Below are 27,418 nucleotides of genomic sequence, written 5' to 3'. Positions count from 1 at the left end.
CGTTCGTGACTTTTTGTGTCCAAGATATCCTTAAAATTCTTCTGTAAAGCCATAGTTCAAATGCTTCAAGTCTTCTGGTGATTTCTTTGTTCAGAGTCCAGGTTTCCACACCATACAGCAAAACAGAGAAAATGTAGCAACGCATGAGTCGGAGCTTCATTTCTAAAGACAAATTGTGGGATTTGAAGAGTGAGCTCATTTTAACAAACACTGAACGGGCTTTTTCGATGCGACACCGGATTTCTTGAGAGTTATCCCACTTCTCATTAATAATTGTTCCTAGATAATTGTACTGCTTCACTCTTTCTACCCTGACTTGATTGATGTAAAGGCTGGCTCCAGCAATGTTCTCTTTACTCACTTTTTCCAATACTAGCCAATATTTCTTTTTCATTTCTCTCTAAATTATTCATACCTTGACTTTCTTCCATTTCCAAATCTTTCTCATCTCTCCTCATTTTTTGTACATTCTCATTCCGTTCTCCAAGTTTTTCCTTAATTTCATAATTTGATTCAATTCCATTTTCCTCTCCACTATTCCATCTAAGCTCCTTTTCCCCCTCTTCCTTCCTTTTTTCACCATTTCCAATGTGCAGATGATTGTGGAGTACAGATTTTAAACTGACATGACCATTGATACTTTTAAGTTTTTGATCATCAATTTTCAATAATTCTTTGACACGTTATTATTACAAGAAATCAGATCAAATGCTTGTGAATTTTTAGATTGATTTCGGTATTCAAATCTAGGTTTTGAAAAATGTTCCAACTTACCATGGTTAGAAATCAACTCCGCGTCAAGACTAACTTATTGATTGTGATTATAGTTACCACAAACTCTGTTTCGAATTCTATGATACAAAAGAGATTCTAAGAAGAATTCTACGAATTCTATGAAGATGAAGATGCAGAAATCAGCAATGAAGATAATGCATGATAATGATTATATGAATTGAGTGTATGGAATTAATGAAGCGGAATAGGTTAGAACGGAATTGATAGTATTTTTGGATAGATTCAACTGCACTTAACCATTAAAACACATCTCAGTTCTTCCTAGTTCTTTGAGTCTATAATAATTGGATTGATTTTGTCAGTTTGCAGAATTAATTCATTTGTATTGGTATTGTGCAGTCATCAAGTTTACCATGTCTGCTCATATTTCGAGAAGAGAAACGTTTCCTGAGTCGTCGTGATATTAGCTCAGCTAATATAAATCCTTGATCCTGTTAGTTAGACACATTTTCAATGTCTGAGTTGATGTACAGTATCAATATTGACCTACTACTAAAATTATCAACCAACTATATTCTTCACTGAATAAGTTCGATAAATCAGCGATTTACAGCATTGACTATTAAATCTTTGGTAATAATACATTCCCAAGATTTATTTAAATTATTCAGGACCATCGCATCTGATTTGAAAAAACTCAAAGGTCTTAGTATTAAGTTGCAGCAGAAATACAAATTAATAGAATTCATAGGGTATTCTGATAGAGTGTTGCCTTTGATTCCGCTCGGTATCATCTTACATTGCTGACCATTTTGTCGAATGGTGGCAAGTGGCATTGGTGGCAATAGGTACTGTATTGCCTATTACAAAAATCAGAGCCTTATATCTATCTACCTCTCCTGCATCTATATCTGTGGAGTCAACCAAATCAGTCACAAGAACTGTGAAATGTTAAAGCGGCGGACAATTGCAGCTATCGAAAGCAGAGAATTGTTTGAGCTCCTAGAAGAGCTGGTAAGAAACTGGTGGTATTTTTCTTTCAGGAGTCACAAAAAATATCCAATCTATTCAAAAATCTTTGCTCTACCGACTGCAGCCAAGCAGGGCACATATGACGGCAAAAATAACGTGACAAGCTGTAAACCAGTGGTAGCCTACATTGATTGGATAAACACACACATTACTCTAGATTATAATTACAAATTTAGTTAAACTAAGAACGTATTATTATTTTTTTTTAAAGATTTTTTAAGAAGACTTGTGCCACAAACACGCTGTACGCTTTCCATAAGCTGATGCTATAATTATCATACTATACATTGTGATGTACCCAATGATTGTACAGCCCCTGAATTATAAATTAGATTAGACCGTTATACGAGCAAAATAAATTCCATCACTGGGAAAGAACCATAATCTTATCTAAGGAAGATAAACAACAGTTATCTGACCTATAAAGGCTGAAACTAATAAATCAGTTATCATATATCTTTCAGAAACTTATTAACTAAAAAACCATATGTATTTGTGATGTTTATTGTTTTGATCGGTAATTCAATATTTGAAGGTTAGAATTGAATCAATATATAACCCTAAACAGACCAAAGCTAACTTGTCAACAACTAGCCAATTGAGAAGGCAGTTTGATTAATAATTGCTCACAACAGCTATATAATATTAATTTTTTCGCTTTTCATACTATAATTTCTATGCCGAATGGGCCTGAATATTTATTTATGAGCTCTCATGAAGCTATATTTATTATAGAGACGAAATACAAATTAGCTTATATGTGATGATTGAGGATTGACATTCTAACACATAAAAAACTATGTAAACAAAAGAGATATATTAATTTATTATCATGATTATTATTGTTACAAGCATGTGTATTGTTATATGTTTTTATACTTCTTTATCTTTGTTCTTTCTGTTTTAAAAGTTGTTCTAAAGTTCCTATAGTAATCTGTGATATTAATTTTTGCGATTTCATTAAAATAAACCCTAAAATTATAATATTGAGGTCTGTTCGACGTTTTCGCCACGCGTGATGGATCCAGCTGGAACGATATTCTACGGCCGAATATATTTCGAATACAAAAACGGAAACAAAAGACTAAGTAAGTTATTCGAACATATAAAAGGGGATCCCTGCTAATCTACGAAAATTATACAGTGTATAAATTCGTCAATTTGGGAAAAGTCATGACTATAGATTTAAGGGTATAAAGTTATCATAAATTATTTTTATTTCAATAAGTAAATTTTCATATTCACACTGTACTTAGCCGAAAGGTCTATTTCCTTAGGCGAAACCCCACCCTGAAAATATCTTTATCTATTCATTTATTCTAATTTTGAATTATAATTTTGTATTAGCCTACTTGGCCTATCTAATTTTGTATGTTTTATGACCCTTTCCAAGGGCTATCACCCATCTCAATTAAATCAATTGGAAATTATTAAATTTTCATACAGTATCTATCATTTGAAGATTCAAATTTGTTATCATTTAATATTCACTCATCAGTTGGAAACTATATTTTGTATAATCTGTTCATCTGTCTATTCAATCTTTTGCTATATGAGAATCTTTTCCATAAAATATTTATATTATCTTTTCACCGCTCTGAATTTATTCCATTACACCTCCAAATTCTTTCTTTCTCAACTGACACATATCGATCGTGCAAGACACGACCTGTTTTGCAGTAGTCAGATATTATCGAGTATCATACTTATTATTAGAACATTATTTCTTCTGGTGGTAGATGGTAGTCGATATTCATATCAAATAATAAAACATTTTATTGGAGATATCCTCCCAAATCAAATAAAGTCGACTGCCATCAACCTACCGCATCGAGGTGTATTGGATCCAGCATTAACAACCAGTTAATGCCACAAGGAGAGGTAAAAGGTCACATAGACAACATCAAAATTAAACTCGGTACTCGAAGTATTTACTATTTTGGTTTGGCATTTTGCAATCTTATAACCTATAGTATTTATCAGAGACCTGGTTCGCATGGATTTGCCATTTTGTATGTTGTCTTGTGCCATCTGATATATCTTCCAACTGTAACACAGGTACTAGAACCTAAGTATAGTGGTTATTATTTGGTGAGTGAACTCACTCAGAAATTTAAATCTCTGTCTGATCCTAGCGACAGCATTGATCATAATAGGCAGATTAAAACTGAACTGCATTTTATTACTGAATTAGATTTAATTTGAATCCACTACATTCCCACCTACAGCATTAATTCGGAAATTCACAGTCCCTACTTTGGCTATCTTTGTAGACCGCCAACCTATCAATTTAGCAAATTACTTTTTCAAATCAATCTTATCTATATACTGTTCACTCTGCCTGGATCCTCTGAACTCAGTGACATCCATGCTTCAACAAAACGAATGAAAGTCAACCTAACCTATAACTACGAAGTACAGATTCATAACCTCAAATTTCCCAACTGTTTATTTGGTTTTTTAATTCAATTACTCCAGTTACTAATATTCTGTTAGTGCACATTCATGCCCCTCCACGGAGCAGTATGTGACAACATTATAATGAATTATTCGATAGTTATATTCATGCAAATAAATAATATAATACGCATATCATCAGCTGATGAATATATTGAATAGCGCACGTGGTGTGTAACCACGTATTGTATGTAACCATAGCCACCTCTAATACAAGGCCGCGGCCTACGATATTGCAACGTCGCAGTGTAGGCCTAGAATCTAATACATGATTGGTGAAAAAGATTTTAAAATATACCAGCTGATCTTTTTCACAAATAATGTAGTCTAGGCCTACACTGCGAAGTTGCAATATCGTAGGCCGCAGCCTTGTATTAGAGGTGGCTATGATGTAACTCAAGTTAGTCTGTATACAGCTTGTGAGCAAGTTGAGTTTCATCAAAATGAACCATTATAAATTATTGAATAACAAGTACTTGAACACTGATTCAATAATAAAGTGAGAATACAAGTAACAGGTAAGGTGGAAAGTAATAGATGGGTAGAAAAGCAGACGGGGCCACTCCGACCACTAATGAGGGTAATGAAGCGGATTCAGAGGACAATAGAGTGTGATAGTCGAGAGTTGCAGGATAAACCTTTTTGGAACAATAGCCGGGTCCGTATCACAGAGACAAGTTCTCACAGAGACAAGTAGTGTTTTTGAACGATATTAGTGTCACAGAGACAAGTTTCATAGGAACAAGTAGTTTTATAAATGGCAGTCTCACAGAGACAAGTTCTCACAGAGACAAGTGAGTCTCACAGAGAGAAGGTGAGTCTCACAGAGACAAGGTGAGTCTCACAGAGACAAGGTGAGTCTCACAGAGACAAGGTGAGTCTCACAGAGACAAGGTCTGTCTCACTGGAACAAGTAGTGTCAGTGGAACAAGAAGAGGGGTAGAGTCCCATTCGAACAAGTGTAGTCTCACAGAGACAAGTTCAGTCTCACAGGAACAAGGTTGGTGTGGTGTGTTGCCTACACATGAAGATGAAGGCATTTCATTTGCTCTAATAAATTTGATGTCATCTGTTTTTTAATATATATACATAATTATATATTATGGTGACATGAATAGAATAGAATGACTGCCTTTATTTTTCTTAGAAAGCGAAGTTAGGGCGCAGTCGACCCTCTCTTACACTCAACTCTCTATCAAGTATTATAACAATACAAAAAATAATACAAATAATATGATTAAAAACAAACAATAGTTAAGTTATCTACTTATTTAAAATAATAACAAATTTTAAATTATTGAAAAGAAAGAGAAAAAATGACATTGAAAATAATACATAACAATGCTGAATGATAGTATTTTCTGATACTTCATCACTTTAGTAAAAAATAAGACACTACAGAATACAATACAGTAGGCCTACATAGCAACTGAAGTGTTTGCTATACATTTCATTTCCTACTATCACTATGTAAATCTCGAAGTGGATAAGTAAATTACATTATGATTTATTTAAATAGTAAAATAGAATCTTCCTTCAATCAACAAACAATGTCACAAACAACGCTCCTTCAATCCACGTGACATACATATATAATATATAAATATATAATATATAAATATATAATATATAAATATATAATATATAAATATATAATATATAATATATAAATATATAAATATATAATTTACATTATGTTAATAATGTGGTGACATCATTTGATGTCAGCTTTAAACGTTTCTCCTGTGGAGAAAAAATGATGAATTTAGTAGACTGTTTAGTGGATCCTAGACATTCAGATTCAAATCTATACATAACAATTGATTCCCCTTTTCATCCAGGATATTGTGGTTTCTTAAAATTTCGATTTATTGACCGAGCGAAATGAGTTCTAAGATTCAAGTCGACGGCTTTGCATTTCTCTTTATGTTTATATGTTCCGCAATTACGGTGAAACGCAGCAATAGATTACCATGAAATTTGACAGGTATATTTCTTTTTAAATTGTGCCTCGACGTATATACAAGGTTTTTTGAAAATTTTGCATTTTAAGGTTAATACAATAGGTAAAGTCTCCTTCGAACGCCAATATTACAGTAAAAATCAGAATAGAATCATCCATTATAATTCAGCTGTTGAGTGTATTTCTAATTGCATGCAATAACGCATGCAATTAATATATCAATGTAACTTAGTAAAAAATCAGCTGTCGTGTTGACTATTCATTGCATGCAATGACGCATGCAATTAATAACGGAAAGAGAAGATAGTATTTTCTCTCGACCTTTATCTGCTGCTTTCAACTCGGTCTGACCTGTTGCCAGTAAGTTGGAGGAGATTAGATTTTGATGTTAGCATATTTTTGATACACTAACCCCAACAGCCATTAGCTGTTTTCACACCGACATCTTGCCGACACAACATACAAACAGGATTTACTCTTATGGACAGTATGAGACGAGGCTGTGCTTTATAACTGCGCGAGGTCTACTGTTCATAGAACTACTAGTCCAGGATTAAAATGTTGTTTTACCAAAATCATCAAATATTTAATAATTCAATACAATGATACATGTACAAATGTAAAGCTGACTTGCACCGAGGTAGAATCAATTTAATCTTAAATAATTTGAAATATATTTCAAGTTGTTAGGCTTCATTAATTCATTGAACGCCTATTTTATCATTATGTGTTATCAGAACCTATTAGAATTATGTAGATTGCCTTTAATGAATAAATTGAGTTCCATGTAAATGTATTATTTCTACCAAACTCCAAAATAACTATTTCAATGTGACTTTTAATTGTTCAGTCAATTTAAAATAATTTTGATTCTGCAATAACTTATACATAAGTGATATCAATGTAAGAAAGAACAGATTATATACTTCTAGATGAATGGAACAATATTGGAAAGATGTTATCCAACGGTATTTGAATACACCCCTGACTGTTACTGTATGGGAGTACCACCAGTAATTTATAAGTTTTCAATTCGTCAAAAGAGTGGTTATAGATAAAATAGTGTACTCAACGGTTATAATCTTCTCCTATCTATATTTTTTCTTCTTATTATTGTTCATCTTCTTCCTCTTCTTCCTTATTCTTCTGTCTCCTTTTTCTATTATCTTCTTCTTCTTCTCGCTTGTTCTTCTTCTCCTCCTGTCATCTTCTCCTTCTTCTTCTTCTTCTTCTTCTTTTTCTTCTTCCTCTAGCTTTGTCCGGCAAGGACTGATTTGTTTTTGTATTATGGAGTCCCTTTTGTATAAGGTACCAAGAACAATAACAGAGATATTTCCAGGGCTCTAGAGAATAATAATACTAATTCCCTCTGTCCTTTTGCTAATTGAAACGTGTAGCAACGTGAGTTGAAATGTATAAGTTGACCTAAATTTTTGAAGGCTGATCTTCGAATTGATAAAATTATAGAAACATGATCACAAGTAAATCCCTAAGAACATAATGGAGATGGAGACTATTCCTTTTAACAGAATCATGTTTCCTCATCATTATCACCATTCTCAAATAATACGAGTCGATCCATCCGGCGTATTCACGCATGATGTGTGCAGAAAATCTCACTCACACTGACTGTACAACTGTGAGATTAACTATTCTAAGTCAAGGACTCTAAGACTCTCTGTTGTGAGGCCGGGTGATATAATTATTCTCGAGTGACGTTTTCATGTGAAAATTTAGATTTTTCTCCCCTCACAGGTTTTTACCTTGAGCATTATTGTTCTGAAAAAAATGTGTATCATTTTGTTTTTATATGTATGTAAATCATGTGTGTGTATGTTGAACAATAAAAAATTTGACGTTTCCACCCAGTCACTCTGCGCTTTTATGTTAACTATATCTACCCATTTAAATTAGAACTTTATAAAATGTGATTAATTGGACTCGATTCATTTTAACAATTACAAATTATTTCTCAAAAGCTTACATCACATCGAAAGAATTACATCAAATCAAGCACTAGATTTTTATTAATATGATTCCTTGTGATATTCATCGAAGAATAGATATGAAGGGAATAGAAACTTTAAGGGAACGTATTTCACTGGGACAATAAGAATTACTTAACTTCTGATGGAGATTATTATAAATGTTAATGATAAGTGTATATTACATGCGGTCAGATTTTATATAATACTCCATATACGTACTTGAACTTGAAAATAATAGCCCAGTCAATAAAGGTTTTTTCGATCCGAAAATTAAATAAAAGCTGAATCTTCTACCATCGATAGAACCCTCCCAGAGGGTCATTCTCCCAAAAGTCCCAAGAAATCTTCTTGGAGCTTTCCCCCCTAGCACCCCTCAAAGTTGAAAAACGCAGGTAATCACGGAAAATCAATTATCTCGGTACCCATTGATCGGAAACAGCTATATTATATGCCATTCGATTTGTTACATTATGGACTACAATATTAGTTTTATTCATTTTTTCAATAAAATGAACAGTTTTCTTGATAAAATAATATATATGTAAAAATTTAGGGGGTTTGCGATTTGATTTTTTTGTTTTCTTCGATTAACTCCGAAGCAAGTAGTTTTAAAGAGAAATGAGTCAAATAATTAATGTAGCCACTCTTATTGCAAATCTATTGATGTATACTGTTATGTATTTGCGATTCGATTTGACGCCGTGGAAGGGGGAACAGTCGACGCGGAACGGCGCGGCTGACTCTCTTAGCCATAGTAAACAGCAAACTGGAAATCAATTATCTCTGTAACCATTAATCGAAAAAAAATCTATCATATGCCATTCGATTCGTTAAATTAAGGACTACAATAATAATCGAGTTCATTTTTTCAATAAATCGAACAGTTTCCTTAATAAAATAATATAGTGTAAAAATTTAGGGGTTTTTCGATTTGATTTTTTTGTTTTCTCCTATTAACTTCGAATCAAGTAGTTTTAAAGAACAATGTGACGAATAATTATGGTAGCCACATTCATTGCGAATCCATTGATGTATATTGTTATGCATTTGCGATTCAAGTTGACGCTGTGGAAGGGGAAACAGCCAACGCGGCTGACTCCCTTCACCATAGTAAACAGAATAATACAGTATGGCACTCGAAACAATCAATTTTGTCTATTGTTTTGACATGCGCTGTATATAGATTTTCACTTTTCAATACTCTTAAAAAATATTACAATTTTCTTAATTTAACCATGCTCATGATAAAAATCAGGATTTCGTTGTTTTCTCACAGAATTTATTATATTAATTTGAAGTGTGCCTTCTCCATACGAGTCAGAGGTAACACAATTTGATAACTCTAGTTTCAGATATTGATGTTTTTCAACGAAGTTTCATGATATATTATGTGTCCGACTCTTCATCTTATCCTTATTTTGTGAAAAATGAAGATTCAAAATTTATTTTCGTAGCTTTTCTTGTGTTTTAACTTGTTTCATCACTCTTTATAATTTAAACACTTGATAATGGAATGAATATCATCAGATCACGTGAACAAAAAAGTTTTCAATCTGAAAGTAGATTAATTTGTTGCACATTCGGTTCAAATATTAACAAATGTTACCAAATATTATCACATATAGTGAGAACGAATTATTCTGAAGCTTACTATTCTCACTGAACATGAAGAGGCAATACCAAGCCAGAATCGCAGTTCCGTTCAAATCATTATTATCAGAGCTTTCAAATTGATGCTATGTAACTATGGATGTTATCCCCATCTCACAATTTCCCTATTTATCCTTATCCTGATTCAGAATAAACTAGTTGATCTCCATAACCACAAAAATCAATGTACAGTACCTATAATAAATAGTAAAAATAACAAAATTTCTAGTAATAATGAAACTTTTCCTAGGTATGAATTTCAAGGCTCATAAAATGATTTTTTCTCAATCACAGGCAGAAATTCCAATGATTATCATAATTTAATGAAAATTGTTTATATTGTACATTGTTCGACGTAGGATAAGCTACATCTTTAAGGTAACCAACGTATTTAGGATTATCATGCTTATGAATGAAAGCGAGACTGTGATAGAAGATTGGTCAAACTGAAATATAAACATTATAGACAATCCATATTTCTGATCAACTATAATTATAAAATAATGATAGTATCAAGCCGTAATGAATTGAGCAACTGAATTTCAAAGTTACTATCCACTGTTCAAATCGCACTGTGATTTCCTTTTACTTCCAAATGGATTGAATTGCCTCACTCTTCAACGTAACACTTATTGAAAAAAAACCAGTGGAATGTGAACGTCATCCAAATAGCATTTGAATTTCAATTTTCAGATCATGAAATTCATAAAAAACTAATTCTTGAGAGAATAGTGATGAATTGCAAACAGTGCAAGTAACATTGATACAAAGCGATACAATGAAAGTCAACATCGATTAATTTAATATTGGACTTATCAAATTTATATTATTTATAAAGCTTATAAAATGTAAAACCAACATTTTAAATTTTCTCTACTGGAGCAAAACATCGATAGAAAATAAAGAAGAGCCCATCATAAGCACAATATACTTGTGTACTAGAATTCACTTGAACTAACTCATCACTTCAACCCTTCAATGATCACAATGAACTAGAATGGTATAAAAACCATGGAATTGATAATCAGGTACATTTTTCAAATAGCTTCACCCAACTAAATCTGTGAATGCTAAGTCATAAGAAATCATGTTCAATAGATTCAATTTGAATGTTTAAAATAGAAAATGATCTATTCTTTTGGTGCCCTAATCAAAATCAATTTCAATAAACATTAATCGACATAAAGAAAAGCTTCTGCCAACCTTGTATAGTGAATGACAAGATGCGAGTGGAGGTGGAAAATCGATATGTTAACAAAAATAATAGAAGATGATGAATCGTCTTTCAATTAATCGTATTATACGGTAGGGTACTTTGTGGTTAATAATGTGAAACACTTTCATGATTTTCCTACCTTTTATGCATGCTTACTCTTCCTTAATTTGTATGTTTGCATGGCTTTCATCTTTAGAATCTACTGAATTTTCATATTGGACTGTCTAAATAATCTAGATTCAACTAGTAAGAACGGAAGATAAGCTACTTTACAGAGATAATCATAGAAAGTTTCGACTCAACAAGCCCAATGTATAATTTTTTTATGCCTCAGCCGTCATATATATTTAGCTAAACTGAAGGTATATCATCAGCCTGGCTTGAAGAATATTAACTGTAGAAATCAGCAAACACTGCACGCTTTGATTTTTCAGGAAATTGCCACTGTTAACACTATTGTAATCTATGATTTATCTCAGTTTTTGACATAGCTTATGATAAATTTCAGCATAGAATTATGATAATACACACATATTTTAAATATGTATTATATTATGTGATAGTATGAATATTTTATCGGTTGCAAACAATATCTTTGTCTGTCATAGAATGCATGATTTAGCACATCTATAACAACAAAATGATTTTAGAGAATTTAGAGAATTAAAATGTGAAAAATTAGTTTCATCGCATGTCAAAACAATAGACAAAATTGATTGTTTCGAGCGCCATATTGCGAATAAGATGCAACTTAGAAAGCAGTAGGCCTACTACTGTATTTTACTGTTTACTATGGTGAAGAGAGTCAGCCACGCCATAACGCGTCGACTGTTTCCCCTTCCACAGCGTCAAATCGAATCGCAAATGAATAACAATATACATCAATGGATTCGCAATGAATGTGGCTACATTAATTATTTGTCCAATTTTCTTTAGATTATTTGCTTCGAAGTTAATCGGAGAAATCAAAAATCAAATCGAAAAACCCCCAAATTTTCACATATATATATTATTTTATCAAGGAAACTGTTTGATTTATTGAGGAAATGAATACGACTAATATTTTAGTCCATAATGTAACGGATCGAATGACATATGATAGATTTTTTCCGATTAATGGTTACAGAGATAATTGATTTCCAGTTTGCTGTTTACTATGGCTAAGAGAGTCAGCCGCGCCTTTCCGCGTCGACTGTTTCCCCTTCCACAGCGTCAAATTGATTCGCAAATACATAACAATATACATCAATGGATTTGCAATGAGAGTGGCTACATTAATATTTGGCTCATTTTTCTTTAAAACTACTTGTTTCGAGGTTAATCGGAGAAAACAAAAAAATCAAATCACAAACCCCCTCAATTTTTACATATATATTATTTTATCAAGAAAACTGTAAATTTTATTGAAAAAATGAATATAACTAATAATGTAGTATATAACTAATAATGCTGTTTCCGATCAATGGGTACAGAGATAATTGATTTCCCGTGTTTACCTGCATTTTTCATGTTTTAGGGGGTTGGGGCGGAAAGCTCCAAGGGGATTTTTTGGGACTTTTGGGAGAATGACCCTCTGGGAGGGTTCTATCGATGGTGGGAAATTCAGCTTTTATTTAATTTTCGGATCGAAACTGCTTTTTTGGACCTTCATTGACTGGGCTATAATGATGATGTGGGTACTTACTTGGCACACTCTTCATCAAAGATGTCTCGTGGCTCTGTTGTTTCCCTGGAACAACGTTGCAATATGCACGTTGGGTTGGGAAGATGATTATGATTAATAGTGATAAGAAAACTATCAAAAGTTCCATTTGCCATACGAAGTGGCATTGAGGCGCGACTTGCACACTCGCGTACATTACATTTTAAATAGATACGCGTTTGGTCGCTGGAGGTCACCCGATAGAAAAATCCATCGTCAATATGATATAATGTAGTATTGCGGAGCGTTACGATTTCCTTGACCAATTCCATGTCGACTGAATGTGTTTTGTCAACTATTGAACTCGCAACGCAAACGCACAGGTAGCATCCTCGTAGAGGGGAGGCAAACAATACTGAACAAAAATCTATTTTTTCCAGGAAGGGTACAATATGGAAAACACATGTTAAATATTTCCTGCCGCCAAAGTGCAGTACTTTATACCTGGCACTAGAATTTTTAGAAATAGAAGCATTTGGTTAACTTTGGTTTTACGCTTCAGTGAACATAGTCTATGAGCAGGGTAGTTCTACCTGTACACCACCGATGACAAATTGACCGGGCTTTCCAGAAGTACCTAACGGGAAACATTTGCTTTGTTTCATGGAAGCAAGGCATTGTAATACTGAATGAGTAGTCTATTTATAGTTCTATAAAGCAAGGCCTTTTGGTTCTAATACCCGAGACGTCAGTCTGCAGATTGTTGTTATGGAATGCAGAAAACTTCTTTCACCAACCTTAGACAATAAATAATGCTGATTCAAAAGATTGAAAAGATAGCATGCCGCTTCCAAAATCTATGGATATGGTTTATGTACTATATATATATATATATATATATATAATATATATATATATATATATATATATATATATCTGTGAGTGTAGCGTAAGGGACACACTATTATTCCTCACCCACCATATAGCATATAATATATCGAACTCTGTCACTCCACTCAACCACATCACTCTCTTACACATACCCTTTCCTTCGGGCTCACTCTCTCTCTCTCTCTCACTCTCTCTCTCTCTCAGATGATAATGAATTAAAACGCAGATTTCTGTCTTTGACACTAATATCATGCTTTAGTTAGATCAATAATGTTTCAATTGCCATCTAGATCTAGGTGAACCATTTGTAACACATAAACTAATAATTAAAACCACCCTAAATAAACCTTGATTAGTCCCAAACGATATGGTTTTCAGTAACTTTAAGGACATGACAATAAGACAATAATTGTGGGTTGGAAACGTAATTTTGAATATTTATTATAATAAAATATAATCCCATCTTTCTGGTGCTCCAAACTCGTTATTTAATAATAAACCTACAGTTTAAGAGCCATCACTGATAAATATGTATATATATAGCGAGTTTTTGCAACTTCAGTTGTGTCGCTTCTCGCACCCCAATCACCATCTTTCCTTATTTATCCAGTCTCCTTCAAAGAGACCTCTACTCTCCATTTCAATGTGGACACTGGATACGCATTTCTTTCGCGGTCTTCCACGCCTATTTCTGTTCGCTGGTACCCAATTCCATACTTGCAAAGGAAGTCTTCCTTCATTCATTCTGCGCAGGTGTCCATACCATTTTAATTGTTTCTCTCCAATGACATCCATTATCGTGTTTTTTGCGCTCATTCTCTCTCTAAATATGTCACTTAGTATAAATACAGAAGAACAAAAATCATAAACCTTATTCCGGGACACTTTCTCATTAATTCTTAATTCTCGTATATCCTATGTGTGTGATAAACGAAATTTGAATTTGAAATCACAAATTTTTTTGAAAAACATACAGTTTTGAATTACGTGCTTATTCTACGAAAATTGAAACCCCTTTCTTAGCTGGCGTCTGGGAATAAGAAATATATTGACCAATAAATACAAAAAATTTCGATGTAGATTAGGCGAATAGGCCTTGTCTAAAGAATTCAGCTTATAGTCTGTTATACAATAAATGAGCAATTCAATTCATAACATCTTAGTAGTCATCTTATGAATAGTGTAATCATTCATCAAATCAGTCTTATCAAGTCATAATTATCATCACCCAGTACAATTGAATAAATTAAGTCATACATTGAAAAAAGACATAAACTATTTATAAACTCACAGCACTGAATATCACATTTTCAACAATTTGAAAATTAATTTACGGAACAATAAGCATTTTCATTCAGAATTACATTTATTGCGTTTTTTAATTTATTCAGAGGCAAGTTTCTTCTAATATAAGATAAAGGCAGATTATTGAACATGGAGTACACTAGATAGGAATAAATTTCAAGCTCTTACTCAATCTGACATTAGGAGTTACAATACTCTAGTAGTCCAGATAACAGTAGACCTCACTGAACATCCTTTGCAATGTGGTAACGAGAATATTCAGCCATCTACTAGAAATGCTATCTACTAGGAATAAAGTCATTGTAATAATATCAGGGCTTTTTTAAAATGTTTGCCAATGGCCCCACTAAGAAATCTGATCAGGCTGGTTGGAGTCTTCCAATCAACCATACATTACATTACATTACATTACCAGGGCTACCAGACATTGTTTTGCAGTAGTCGTCAATATACTATATCATAATGGAAAAAGTAGAACTTTGATATGAAAGTAATGAACTCACTCCGCTACAAATAAAATCTATTGGTGTGCTAATCTAAATGTTGCACTACTTCAATCCTGTAAAAATGAATACCGGTATAATACTTATTCTGAATTGATGGAATCCCAAGTCCCATTGCGCTTATGATAATTTTAAATGTTACTTTATTAACTCAGTAAGTTCAGAAAGTTATTGCTCAGTTGAATCAGAGCTACGATTAAAAAGATGATTTGGGAATTATCAAGTGGCACTTTTTGTTTTTCATTGGGATTTTTATTTTGTAACATGTAGAGACGCTTGTTGAACAACAATCTGTTAAATTTTTTATGGGAAAGATTTCATGAGGAAAATGAAGTTTTTCATTGACATTATCATCCGTAACTCGGAACGCCATGATAAATCTTGGCATCTAAAGCTGCGTTTACACCAAAGTTATTAACAAAATGTTAATAATTTAATCCTCACAGATTATTATAGATTGAACGGCACATGAAAAACACATATGTTCATCATGTGTATGATAAGTTATGTTCAATCTAATAGAATCTATAGAATCTATTGGTGTTGACGCAGCTTTACTCTGTGACTGTCTGAAGTTAATATTATATAAATTTGAATTTACAATTCGAGACCGCAGCTCGGAAAAAGAAGAGATGATTATCATAATATCGGGGACCGAGCTTCGCTCATGAGTACAAAAGCATAAACAATTTATTACGAAAGAAGGAATTATAATGAAAAACCATTTTGGCCATGTGTTTTTTTAGAAGCGGTGATGAATAGGTCAGTGGTAGGCTATTTGGCTTTTATATATTCCATTTCATATTCATATTGATTATTCTTTCGGGTCGAAGGTTATATAATATATACATATTAGATATGTTGGAATAGTTATTTTGGAGTTTGGTAGAAATATATTACATTTGCATAGAACTCAATTTATTTATTTATTTAAGTTATCTTCTATCTAATTCTAATAGGTTACCAACCCATCCCTATATTATATGATAAACCTTCAATCATAATCATATACTTGCATGATTAAAAAACAGCAGACATTCAATTTACTAGAACAAATAATGGAGTGCCTTCAAGTTCAGATGTAGGCAACACGCCTAACTTCTTCCCTCATTCGCTACCTTGTCTCTATGACACTGACCTTGCTTCTGTGAAACACCTTGTTCCAGTGGGAACTTGCTTCTGTGAGACTGCCATTTATAGCGCTACTACTTTGGACGGAGACCTTGTCTCTATGAAACTGCTTGTCTCTGTGGGAACTTGTTCCTGTGAGACTGCCATTTATAGAAATACTTGCTCCTGTGAAACTTGTCTCTGTGACACTAATATCGTTCAAAAACACTACTTGTCTCTGTGAGAACTTGTCTCTGTGAAACATCCCCCAATAGCCCAGTGTACAGGTAGCGCGGCCCTATCTCCTTTCTTTAACCCGTATATGATAATGGTTAATGGTGAATTACTGTGGTCCTTAGTTGGCCTACACAAAATAAATAAATGAATAGTGTTGTACATTTATTTATTTCTCATTGTTAGTCTAGAGTTCAGGATTGCAGCTGTCGCGTAATCATTTTTGTAGCATCATGATCGTTGGTTCATAATTATTCATAATATCAACAATACAGCTAACTTCAATTAATTCTTTACAGTACAATTTGAAAAATGAATGAACGGTCTGAAGAAGAAATGCAATTTGTATTCGATAATACAATATTTTTTCTATATCTACTAAAATCAGCCAAGTGTAAACCGTTCATGATCGTTGGAAAAGGTTATCATGGATATAATTTTCACTAACACTCCACTGGAAAGATGAAAGTGAAAGTGCAGTTGAGAGAAGGGAAAGATATAATGAAGAAGTTCAACAAAAAGGTAAGAAAAATAGAATTAGAGGATGAAAAAGAAAGGAAAAACCAGAAGAAAAAAGAAATTGATGGAAGAAGGAAGAGGAGTGTGATTCACTAAAATTTGTTAGTATTTCCTATAAGTTGGAATATAGTCAAAATAAGTTAGATAAAAAAGTTGGTGGTGAAGGGAAGTTGAAAGAGATGTGTGAAAAAAAGGTAGATGAAGAGTTGACTATATCTATTTCGAATGCTATTGTTGTATTTCTTTGAATAAGAATAATAATACTATTATTAACAATAATAATAATAATAATACAGAACGGTGGCTCTGTTTCAAATCAATGATTCATCAAATTGGCTATTATAAAGGGGAAACTCGTGTGATTGATTGATTGAGTACTTAATTTATGTAGAGAGAGTGAGATAGAGATAGAGAGAGAGTGAGAGAGAGAGATTGTTGATTCGCTGCTTTTATTAAAACCTCTAGCATTGAAAAAATATTCTGCAGTTATATTATTATTGCTGGTATTGAATTATAATTACGTGTCTTATGAAAAAATATCACCGACAAGATCAAATTTATAGAGTAGAGTATTGTTCCAGAAATGCTTAACAAGCTTGAAAATATAGAATATAAAAAAGTTGACAAAAATAGAAATAATTTTCTAAAATCATCAATACCCAATCAATGTTTAAGAAAGATTGTGGTATCTGAAAAGATTTTGATTGATTACTGAATGTTCAGAAGAGAAATTATATATGTTTGACAGTTTTTAGCTAAATCATTCAATTTTTCATTTTATCGATAGTGTAGTGAGATTTTCTTGGATAAAATTCGTAGGTAATTTCACGATCTGCAGCTCAAAAACTGGCGCGCCGATAGATCGATTCAAATTTCCCACTTTGACTAGCATTTCTGGCACTCTTCGCAATTGGCCAAACTTTTGTGCCAATGCACATGATTTGTCGACCATGAAGGCAAGTCGGCGGGCTTATTCACTCCATCAATCACTGAATAAGACAGATTGATTATCAATTCAATTTTTTTTTATTGTCAGTACATTTAGACGATTACAAATTGAGAGTGTTTATCTGAACTTATTTTGTTGTATCCTATTACATAATCCTCACAATTGTTGTTCAGAGAAGTACACTCTTTCTTCTTTCTTTTTCTTCTTCCGTTTCCTCTCATTTTCTCATCATCCTTCTTCTGATTCTTGATTCCTCCTTTCTTGTTCTTCTTCCCTTTGGTTTTTGGTGTCATCTCCTTTCCTCCTCATGTCTCTACTTCTGTTTCCTGCCTTCTTCTTCTCTTGTTCTCCTCTTCCACCTTTTTTTCTCCTCCCGTACAAGCTAGCTCGGTATTCTTCTGTATTATTTTCATGATTTGTTACATTACCTCTTTTTTATACCAGGCTTAATATGTTTCATTATCTTTTATCAATTTTTCTATCCCCATTCAATTCACTTTTTCTATGTATCTATTTACTATTTGTCCCAATCCCTTTTCGTCTGATTCCTTTCTCCTTCTCCATGAATAAGTTTTCTTCTCTCTTTCCCATTTTCAATACTAAACATGACAAAAAACAAAGTAGATCATTAACGTTACACATTCTAAGGAAATCATGAATAATAATTATATTCAAAGAATTGCTTCAAAACGTTTCCTTCTATATTCATTCTACATCTACCAATATATTTCATTCACTCAGGTGGGCAAGAAGAATAATAAGAATTTTAAAAGTTTAATTGTATGAAATTCTTTTAAATTTCACTTTATCAGGTACAAAGTGGTGAATGAGAACAAAGAGATTTTAACTAGAACGTGTCAGCATTAAGCCTTCCGAGAATCCGATTCTCACACACACATTTATGTTCACATTGTAGATCGTCTCGACTTATGGAGTGCAGTATACAGTTCATTTCTATTGCTGATACAGATGTAGTGAATAGCGTGAAATTCATAGGCGCTGACTACCTAGTGGCTGGCAGGGCTTCATCCCCACCCATACCATCAATATTTTATTTTCTACTGAAAATGAGGATTATTCAAAAAAATAATAGTGATAAGTGTTGATGGGGCTGACAATTTGGGGAGGAGACTTTATAACTTCACCTTGTTATATTTACGTACTGTAAGGTCACCATAGATTTTTAATTTATGGCCTATCACAATTAAGTTATGTCATAGTTTAAATATGAAATTATTCAAGTTTACAGGTAGAAAAATCATGCGTTTACTTTCAACGTGTATCTGTCCACAAACAAATTATTGAAAGAGTAATGTCAACCCAAGTAAGAAACTGCACCAATAATATTTTATAGAGATAGTAGGTTGTGAGTCTGAGTCATTGAGCACTGCTTTTTAGTGATGAAGAAAAGAGAAGTAGCCTCTTACAAGGAGAAGAGTCTACACTCCCAAATTAAAAAAAAAATGATAAAATAAGTTATAAACCAGAAAAACATTTTCAGGGGTGCCGCGGGCGAAGCCCCATGCCGAGCGCAAAGTGCGAGTTTTGAATACTAGGCACAGAAATAATCCTAGAACTGAATTTCTACAAATTGCAAGATCTAAAAGAAGGTGGCTTTACAAAGGTTCAAAATCATATGCCTGATTATATATAGTATTTGTTAGAGATCCTTCGGGTATATTTTTCAAAAACACAGTAAAAAATATTTTTAAGGAAGAATGTTTATATAAAGTTGCCGATTTTTCAAATTAACTTTCTAGATTATATATATGAGAAGGTAATTACTCTAATCATCGTACTATGTGACCTTTTTCGATTCTCTGAATCTTATTTTGTAACTTTTAAATTGTTTTGATGTTGACTATGCATTGGAAAATGTTTTATGTCAATAAATGAACTTTTATTCCTATCAAGTTCAGCATGTAAAATGATGAAATCCGCATCTTTCCACCCTCCAATTAAGTTTCTACAACAAAGGTGGTCAAGTCTTATCAAATTGAAAAGAGCATTCAGTTCACCCGGTAGTATGTTTGATATGATATACATTACAGTACTTGGATGGTGGTCCCTAAACATATTTTTAAGTAATGGGAATCCATTACTACTGCATAAAGCCTCCTTCATTGACAAATCTATACATCCATCCATCTTCTTTCTATATATGAGAAGAGATGGTGTCTGTCTTTTTGTTTGTTTGTCTGTGAGCTCATCACGCTTGAAATACTTGACTGATTAAGCTGTAATTCTTCACAAAGATGGTCTGCATACCGACAAGTGTCATAGGCCTATTTTCGTTCTGAAAATCCTTTAAATATAAGCTCTACAATCTTTCAAAGTTCATATGCTTTTTCCATGAATGAAGTTCCCATTATTTGGTTTTCAACAAATCAGATGTTACAATCATTACAAAATGTGTTTCACAACATCTATTATACACTAGATAAAGATGCACTATTGACCCATCAGTACAGGTACAATCTGGTATCGCAGTAAGATGTGTCCTCAACTGTCGTCTGCTGCAAGAGACTCTAATTTTTGTACAGTCGAGACCTGCGACATTCGAGGCCAGCGACGGTAGAAGACTCCTGAAAAAAGGCCTCAAATGTCGCCTGCATTAGGTGACAGTTGAGGTCTCTTCAATTTTTGAACAGCCCCGACAGTTGTGACCTGCGACCGCAGAGGACTCCTAGAAAAGAGTCCTAAAATGTCGCCTGCGTTGTACGACAGTTGAGGACTCTTCAATTTTTGTACACTCCCGACAGTCGAGGCCTACGACCGTAGAGGACTGGAAAACAGCCCTCTACTGACGCAGGCCTCGACTGTCGTCGGTCTTGACTGTCGCGCCCCCACGTCGAGTAGCAAAATTCACTGTTCACACTCATCGACATCTTGGGTGATCTATTTAGTTCCACAAGACGATAGCCACACTTATTCTCACGGCAACATTGATCTTCCTCTCACAATCAACAGCAAGACTGTGTTGTAGGCTGATGACACCACTTTTCTTAATTCTCATTCAGATGCACAAACTTTACATAACATGACAGCTGATACCTTGGCGGAAGCTTCCAAGTGGTTCACAGCAAATGGCTTCAAACTAAACGAGGATAAAACTCAGCTTATGACATTTAGTCTCAGGGACTATACACACAACAATAACAATAGTTTAAAGTTTTTGGGCTTAATGTTTGATCACAGGTTGACCTGGGATCTCCACATAAATTTCGTTTCTGCTAGGTTATCTAGGGTTATCTATCTGTTAAGGCAGTTGAAGAATCTTGTACCGGAAAAATACCTCAGAAACTCATATCTTCTATATATGCTTTGTTCCAAAGCATAATTTCATACGGAATTTTTAGTATATGGAACAGGCTGCCACATCAATAAGGTCTTGCTTTTGCAGAAAAAGGCTATTAGAATAATTGACAGGTGCAGGGTATCTAGATCACTGTCGACCTCTTTCAAAAAAAAACAAAAATATTGACTGTCATAAATCTCTATATATTTCAATTAATCATTCACACTAGAAAGAATCTCCAAAGCTTGAATAAAAGATTCAATATTCATGCTTATAACACCAGGAAAAAATACCTCATTGATATTCCATATCAACGTCTTGTCATAAGCATGAAACACTATGACAGCATAGGCTTGAGAATGTACAATAAGTTGCCATTGGATATCAAATGTTGTGAAAATATTATTATTTTTAAAAAATTACTTTTTGAGTGGCTGGTTTTAAGACCTTTCTATTGTTTGACAGAGTTTTTCGATTCTACTCGATGTAATTTATTCTACTTTGTGACTTTAAACTATTGCTTTGACTCTATTATTTTGTAATTGTATTACTATGACTTTGTCCTATATTGGTCTACGACAATAAAATCTATTTATTTATTTATTATTTATTCATTACGGCTTGTATGTAGAGTTCACACATTTAGCAGCAACACACATGTTTCAATAACAGCTCACGATTTGGATAGATGATAGCAGCCTTTCATCGTGCATAAAACGATATTGAACAACTTCTATGCTCAGGGGTACCCGGAACTTTGGGCCAAAAACTTTTTGAGACAAAAGGGTTCTGACATAAGAGTGGATGGCTCTTTGCAGGTAGAATCAGGTGTCTCCAACATATAGTTGGATGCTGCTCTTCAACAGAAAGGCGTTGAGCACTTAGAATTAGCATAAGAATCAGCAGCATGGTAACAACTCACGGAAACTTCTTTGCATTGCTACCCCTTACGGGGTTGTTGCTCACTTAGTTATGTGCTTGTTATTTAGCCAGTATGCTATGAAGGGAACAGGGTTTATTTATTAGGATAGGAATATCCTCACTTGTTTTTTTTCACCAATTGGGATTGAAATATGAATTTTATTGATAGATATTATTCATTTTTGATGATACCTCTCTGGTTAGGCTATCAGTTTACAAAGTGAGTACTGTGTTCCATCTTCAGTTGGTAGATAGCAGGGTTAAAAGTGAGCTGAAAGCTTTCCGCTTTCTCTTAAAAAAAGTATTTTGACTCCAATAATTTCAACTTCATTTTGAACAATTAACATATTCAGAACAGAAAATAAATATGTAGATGAGTAAATAACTTCTAGAAACAAAGAGTAGAGCCTATTTGTTATACAGAATAGAAATGTTAATATACCTGAAATTCTATCAATACTAAGTAAATAGAATAACTCAACCACACAATAATACACACACACCACACACACGCTCAACGAAAACTCAACTCCAAAAAAATTGATTGAAATAAAATACTGTAGAGGGAAAAAACTACTCGTTGCCCTCCAAAAGTAATTTGAAAAGTCTCCTCTTGGAAACGCTTAGTGAACAGAAAAAACGACATGTTCAGGAATAGCATTCCAAAGTCTTGCAGCAGTCACCACGAACGTAGAATTGAATATTGCAGTGCGATGAATAGGAATCTGCAAGGTATACAAATGAGATCTCGTGTTGCGATCTGGATTGACATCAACAAAACAGATGAAATTATCTGCTAGATAAGTAGGGCCCTCCCTCATGACCAGAATTTTATATACTTGACAGAGAAGAAAATACTGTCTACGCTTATCCAATTTGAGCCAACCCAACTCCATGAAGAATGGAGTGATTCGCGAGAAACGCCTGGCATCAAATATGAACCTGACTGCATAGTTCAATGAGCGTTGGAGCCGTCCATTCAACTCATTTGTTATGTCGTTATAAGGGATGCAGCAATAATCAAAGAATGGCATCATCAAGGACATGACAAGAGTAGTGCGAACAGCTCTCTTCATTCCTCCAAAAACCTTATTACAAACATGAGTAACTTGTTCCCTCCAGCTCAATGAGCAATCAATTAATAAGCCAAGTACGTTTTTTCAATCATAATATGATATGTTATGTGTTTTTTCCTGGATGATGCCCAAAAGAGTTTTCTAATTGTGAAGGTGATGAGAAGAGATCATGGCTTGAACAAACAACTTTGCGTTCAGTGGAATTTCAAGAGGAACCCACGACTCTTACAGCTACAGTTTATTAAGAATTGACCGTTTCAGAATAAGCTATCAGAGTCTCATTGACTGAATTAAAAATTGATATAATATAATATCAGATATTGGTTTTTGATTTCTAGATTTATAAATATTTTACCATTTGATTTTGAATTAAAAGTCCGAGATAGAATGATTGGTACTTGGATTAAGGAGAGGTTCTTTTTCTCACTGGGAGCGGAATGGTGTTAATGTAGATTCAATTTGTCGTTTTTTCCTAATTCAATTTTGTTTTTCATAGTTTTTTATGCTATCTATATATTTACTCGTTCATTCTTTCTAGTTGATACTTTCAAGTTATTGTTTCTATTTATTTATTTATACAAATACTACCACCAGCGGTCAAGATGTTTTTTTCTTTTGCTGGTGGCACCTAAAAAATTCTACTTTTATCTTAAGTTTTCATGATTTGTCAAGTTCTATTTTATGTTATTTTTCTAGTTCAAGATATTGTGTTTTTGTTAGACTTGTCTATATCAAATTTTTGTAATATATGAATTTTTTGGCAAATAAATTCCAAATTTCAAATTATTTCTTATATTCAGACGAGAAATGCATTTATTGAGTACATTGGGTTTAAACTATCAGAATGAAAATTCATAAAATTCAGAATGGGAATTCATATATTCAGAATGCGAATTCAAAATTCAAAGGAAATTCAAAATTAAGGATGAGAAGAAAAAAATTGATACTGACAGCTGAGTTTAGCGGACTATTGAGAACATTCAGTTTGAAACTTGTGCTGTTTCAATATTTGACAGTTTTGACGTGACAATGTCTTATAAATTGGTTTGCCGGGAGACACTTCAAGAAACTGCGTTACGTTCCCACGTTATGCGCTCACAATGAGAGCGAGTGAGAGCGTTCGTTTCGGTTCACGGTCGTCTGGAAAGAGCACGAATAGGAGCAGTGGCGAGCAACGCACGCAGCAGCAAACCCGAAGGCATTCACCTGGAGAGAGAGTGAAACGGACCAGTCAACCTGCGCAGGCGCCGCAAGCAATCTCCTGCGACTGCGCCACTAATTCAAAATGTCAAGTCAATGGTTGTCTCTCTCGCTCTTAGGTGGGCGCGGGCTAACCATGCCCGAGTGGAAGGGACGCGTGCCTCTCACTCACTCTCATTGTGAGTTATTATTTCATCCTTCTTCCTACTATACGAATGAATATTCACATTAAAATTATTTTACCACTCAAAGTCGTTGTCACGTAAAACTTTCGCCCGTATACCGACTTTACAGGCAACCATGCAATTTTTTTTCTCCCACGCAAAATAGAATATCAATTCTCAATCTGTCAATTCAGACAGCACAAGTTGAATGCTTTCTCTGTAGAATCATTTTTTGGCCGCGACATGGAAATTGAAATTTGCAGGAATATCATCATTATCAAGTTGAAGGTATAGAAGTTGTGATTTTCTGGTCTGCTTCTGTTTCTAGAGACTTCCTGGGAAAACAGAAAAATTATGAGTCCGGAAATTATATTTCTGGTTTGAACAATTCTTTAAACTGTCAACTGTAGTGTTGAACTTATCGCTAACTGACAAATCATGGGGGGGGGGAGAATGAGATTTCTGAATCGCTGATTTATAATGTGGACGGGGAAAAACTCAATCTCAAGTCTTATGTTAGCAATATTTCTTTATGCTCTATATTTCCATTATTCTCATTCATTAGCTCACCAAAAAATTTGGTGTTCTTTTTTAGTAAGTGATAAAATTGCCATTTCATTCTGATTAATTCTTCAGTACAATTATTACAATGATCTATAATAAAATATTATCATAATCTGTAAGAGGAAAATTAAGCTCAGCTTGTACTATTATTCTTTCAAATTCCAGTGATGATGGAGTCCAAAACCAAAAGATTATATTTAAGTAGGTCACGCAATTCACATTTCTGGTCCGAGAATATTCCTTGAGAATAATTGACGAGCGATAACAATTTTGAATTCAGTAATGTTGTTGGAAAGACAAAAAACATTTGAAAATAAATAATTTCGATAATATTGAATCCAAAAGGATATTCAATATTTAATATAATAATATTGAATTCTCTAATAAAAGTACTCAAATATTGAATTAATTATCATTTTATAAATCTATCATAAGTTTTGATAAGTTCTCTTTTCTCGCGTACGGATCCATTGTCCATGCGGGGAAACAATTTCCTTTGAATGTATTATTTTGATTGCAAAGTGGTTTCTGCTTGGGAACTGACTTTAATTGAGCTGTCAGTTTTTCATCGATTTGTGATTGCTGTTTCGCTAATTGAATGAGTTGCGTCATTGGCGTGCAAAGTGTATTGCTCTTCATTTGAACTCGATCTCCGACATAATTCAATTTTCTCTTCCCTCCTCGATTGATTCTATCTGCTAGAGCTCTACAATATTTTTTATGTTGTAACATTTTTATGTTTCTTGACAATAAAAGATTGATTGATTGTATGAGAAGCCAACTAGGAATAATAATGCATGAAATGTGAAAAGTTGCGTTAACTAGAGACTCTGTTATTCCAGTACATTGACTTTTTGTGTTAATATGCTTTGTTTTTAGATGGATACTTCAATTTACATGACATTGACAGATTTGACGTTCGATACAAACTATTCGATCGCAATTACCGCCGAAGCTGTCAATTGGACCAGGGAAAGTGACAAGTACTGGCTTTCGTTTTGCACTCAAACATGTCTGCAAGCGCATAACTGGAGTTTAACAATTTGTGGTAAGTAGGCAACTACCCCTGGTTCTTATAAATTTTTACAGATTTTTGTGAATAAAAAAGAGATGGAGATCGAATTGAAGCTTCTTTCATCATGATAATGCGAAGCATGATGCACATGAGAATATCTTTATTCTTCACAGATTATGTTGGTAGAGAATGAGAGGTTAGAGACTATCAGATACTATCTAAGAATATGATAGATGTTCAAAACATATTTGATATTATGCATGAAATAATTCCAAAGACTTGAGGGAAGTAAAGTTTGGTGATAACGTTTTTGACCGTGCGTTCTTGAATTTTACGATTAATTGTGATGATGTCAATTTCTTGATCTGTTACGAACTGCGATCAGTACTCTTCCGTTTTTCCACTTCATTTTGTAAATAAAACGTTCCTACATTTACAGAGTTGGTGACTGCTTTTTGGTAATTGATGAAGAGGAAAATCAATCACTCTACTTCTGAATTTCATTCAAGGATCTTTTTTAAAAATAAGAGGGAATATTCGAAGTGCTGGATCCATCAAAATCCATTACTTTTGGGCCATCATGTTGGGTTGGATATTGAAGAGAATAAGGGTATGGATAGATTAGCATGACTCCATCCATTAACAAAAGATGATTATGATAGTGATAGATAGTGCACAATTAGATAATAATGGGACAAAAGTTGCCGTAAATCATTATTCTGTGCAAGAGTTTGCGAGAAGATCCGACATGATCGATGAGATGATGATGTAAAGACTGACGTTCAATTCGATCAGACATTGCCAGCTGATGATTAAATTACTATAGTTCATAGAGAGTATGAGGATAGATTTTACGTCAAATTGAATCTGGCGCGATGATTGAAATGAGAAAGACGAGAGAAACTCAGCTGGTTAGAGGGGGTAACTTCAGCACACTGCAGGACCGAGTTATGAACTGGAAAACACATACAAAAAGAGAAATTAGA

General features: G+C 33.7%; 1 protein-coding gene across 1 annotated transcript in view; it reads left to right on the top strand.

Moving 5' to 3' along the window:
* The window catches only part of LOC111053840 (tyrosine-protein kinase receptor torso), a 320,170-nt gene that overhangs the window by 140,607 nt on the left and 152,145 nt on the right, over positions 1-27,418 (top strand). The window contains exon 7 of the mRNA XM_039421048.1: positions 26,297-26,465. Coding sequence (XP_039276982.1) covers positions 26,297-26,465 — 169 coding nt within the window. The remainder of the gene's footprint in view (positions 1-26,296; positions 26,466-27,418) is intronic.

Source organism: Nilaparvata lugens, chromosome 2 (genome assembly GCF_014356525.2).
Source record: "Nilaparvata lugens isolate BPH chromosome 2, ASM1435652v1, whole genome shotgun sequence".
Taxonomy (NCBI): domain Eukaryota; kingdom Metazoa; phylum Arthropoda; class Insecta; order Hemiptera; family Delphacidae; genus Nilaparvata; species Nilaparvata lugens.
Note: the sequence above shows the minus strand (reverse complement) of the source record. Positions and strands in the feature narration are given on the sequence as shown.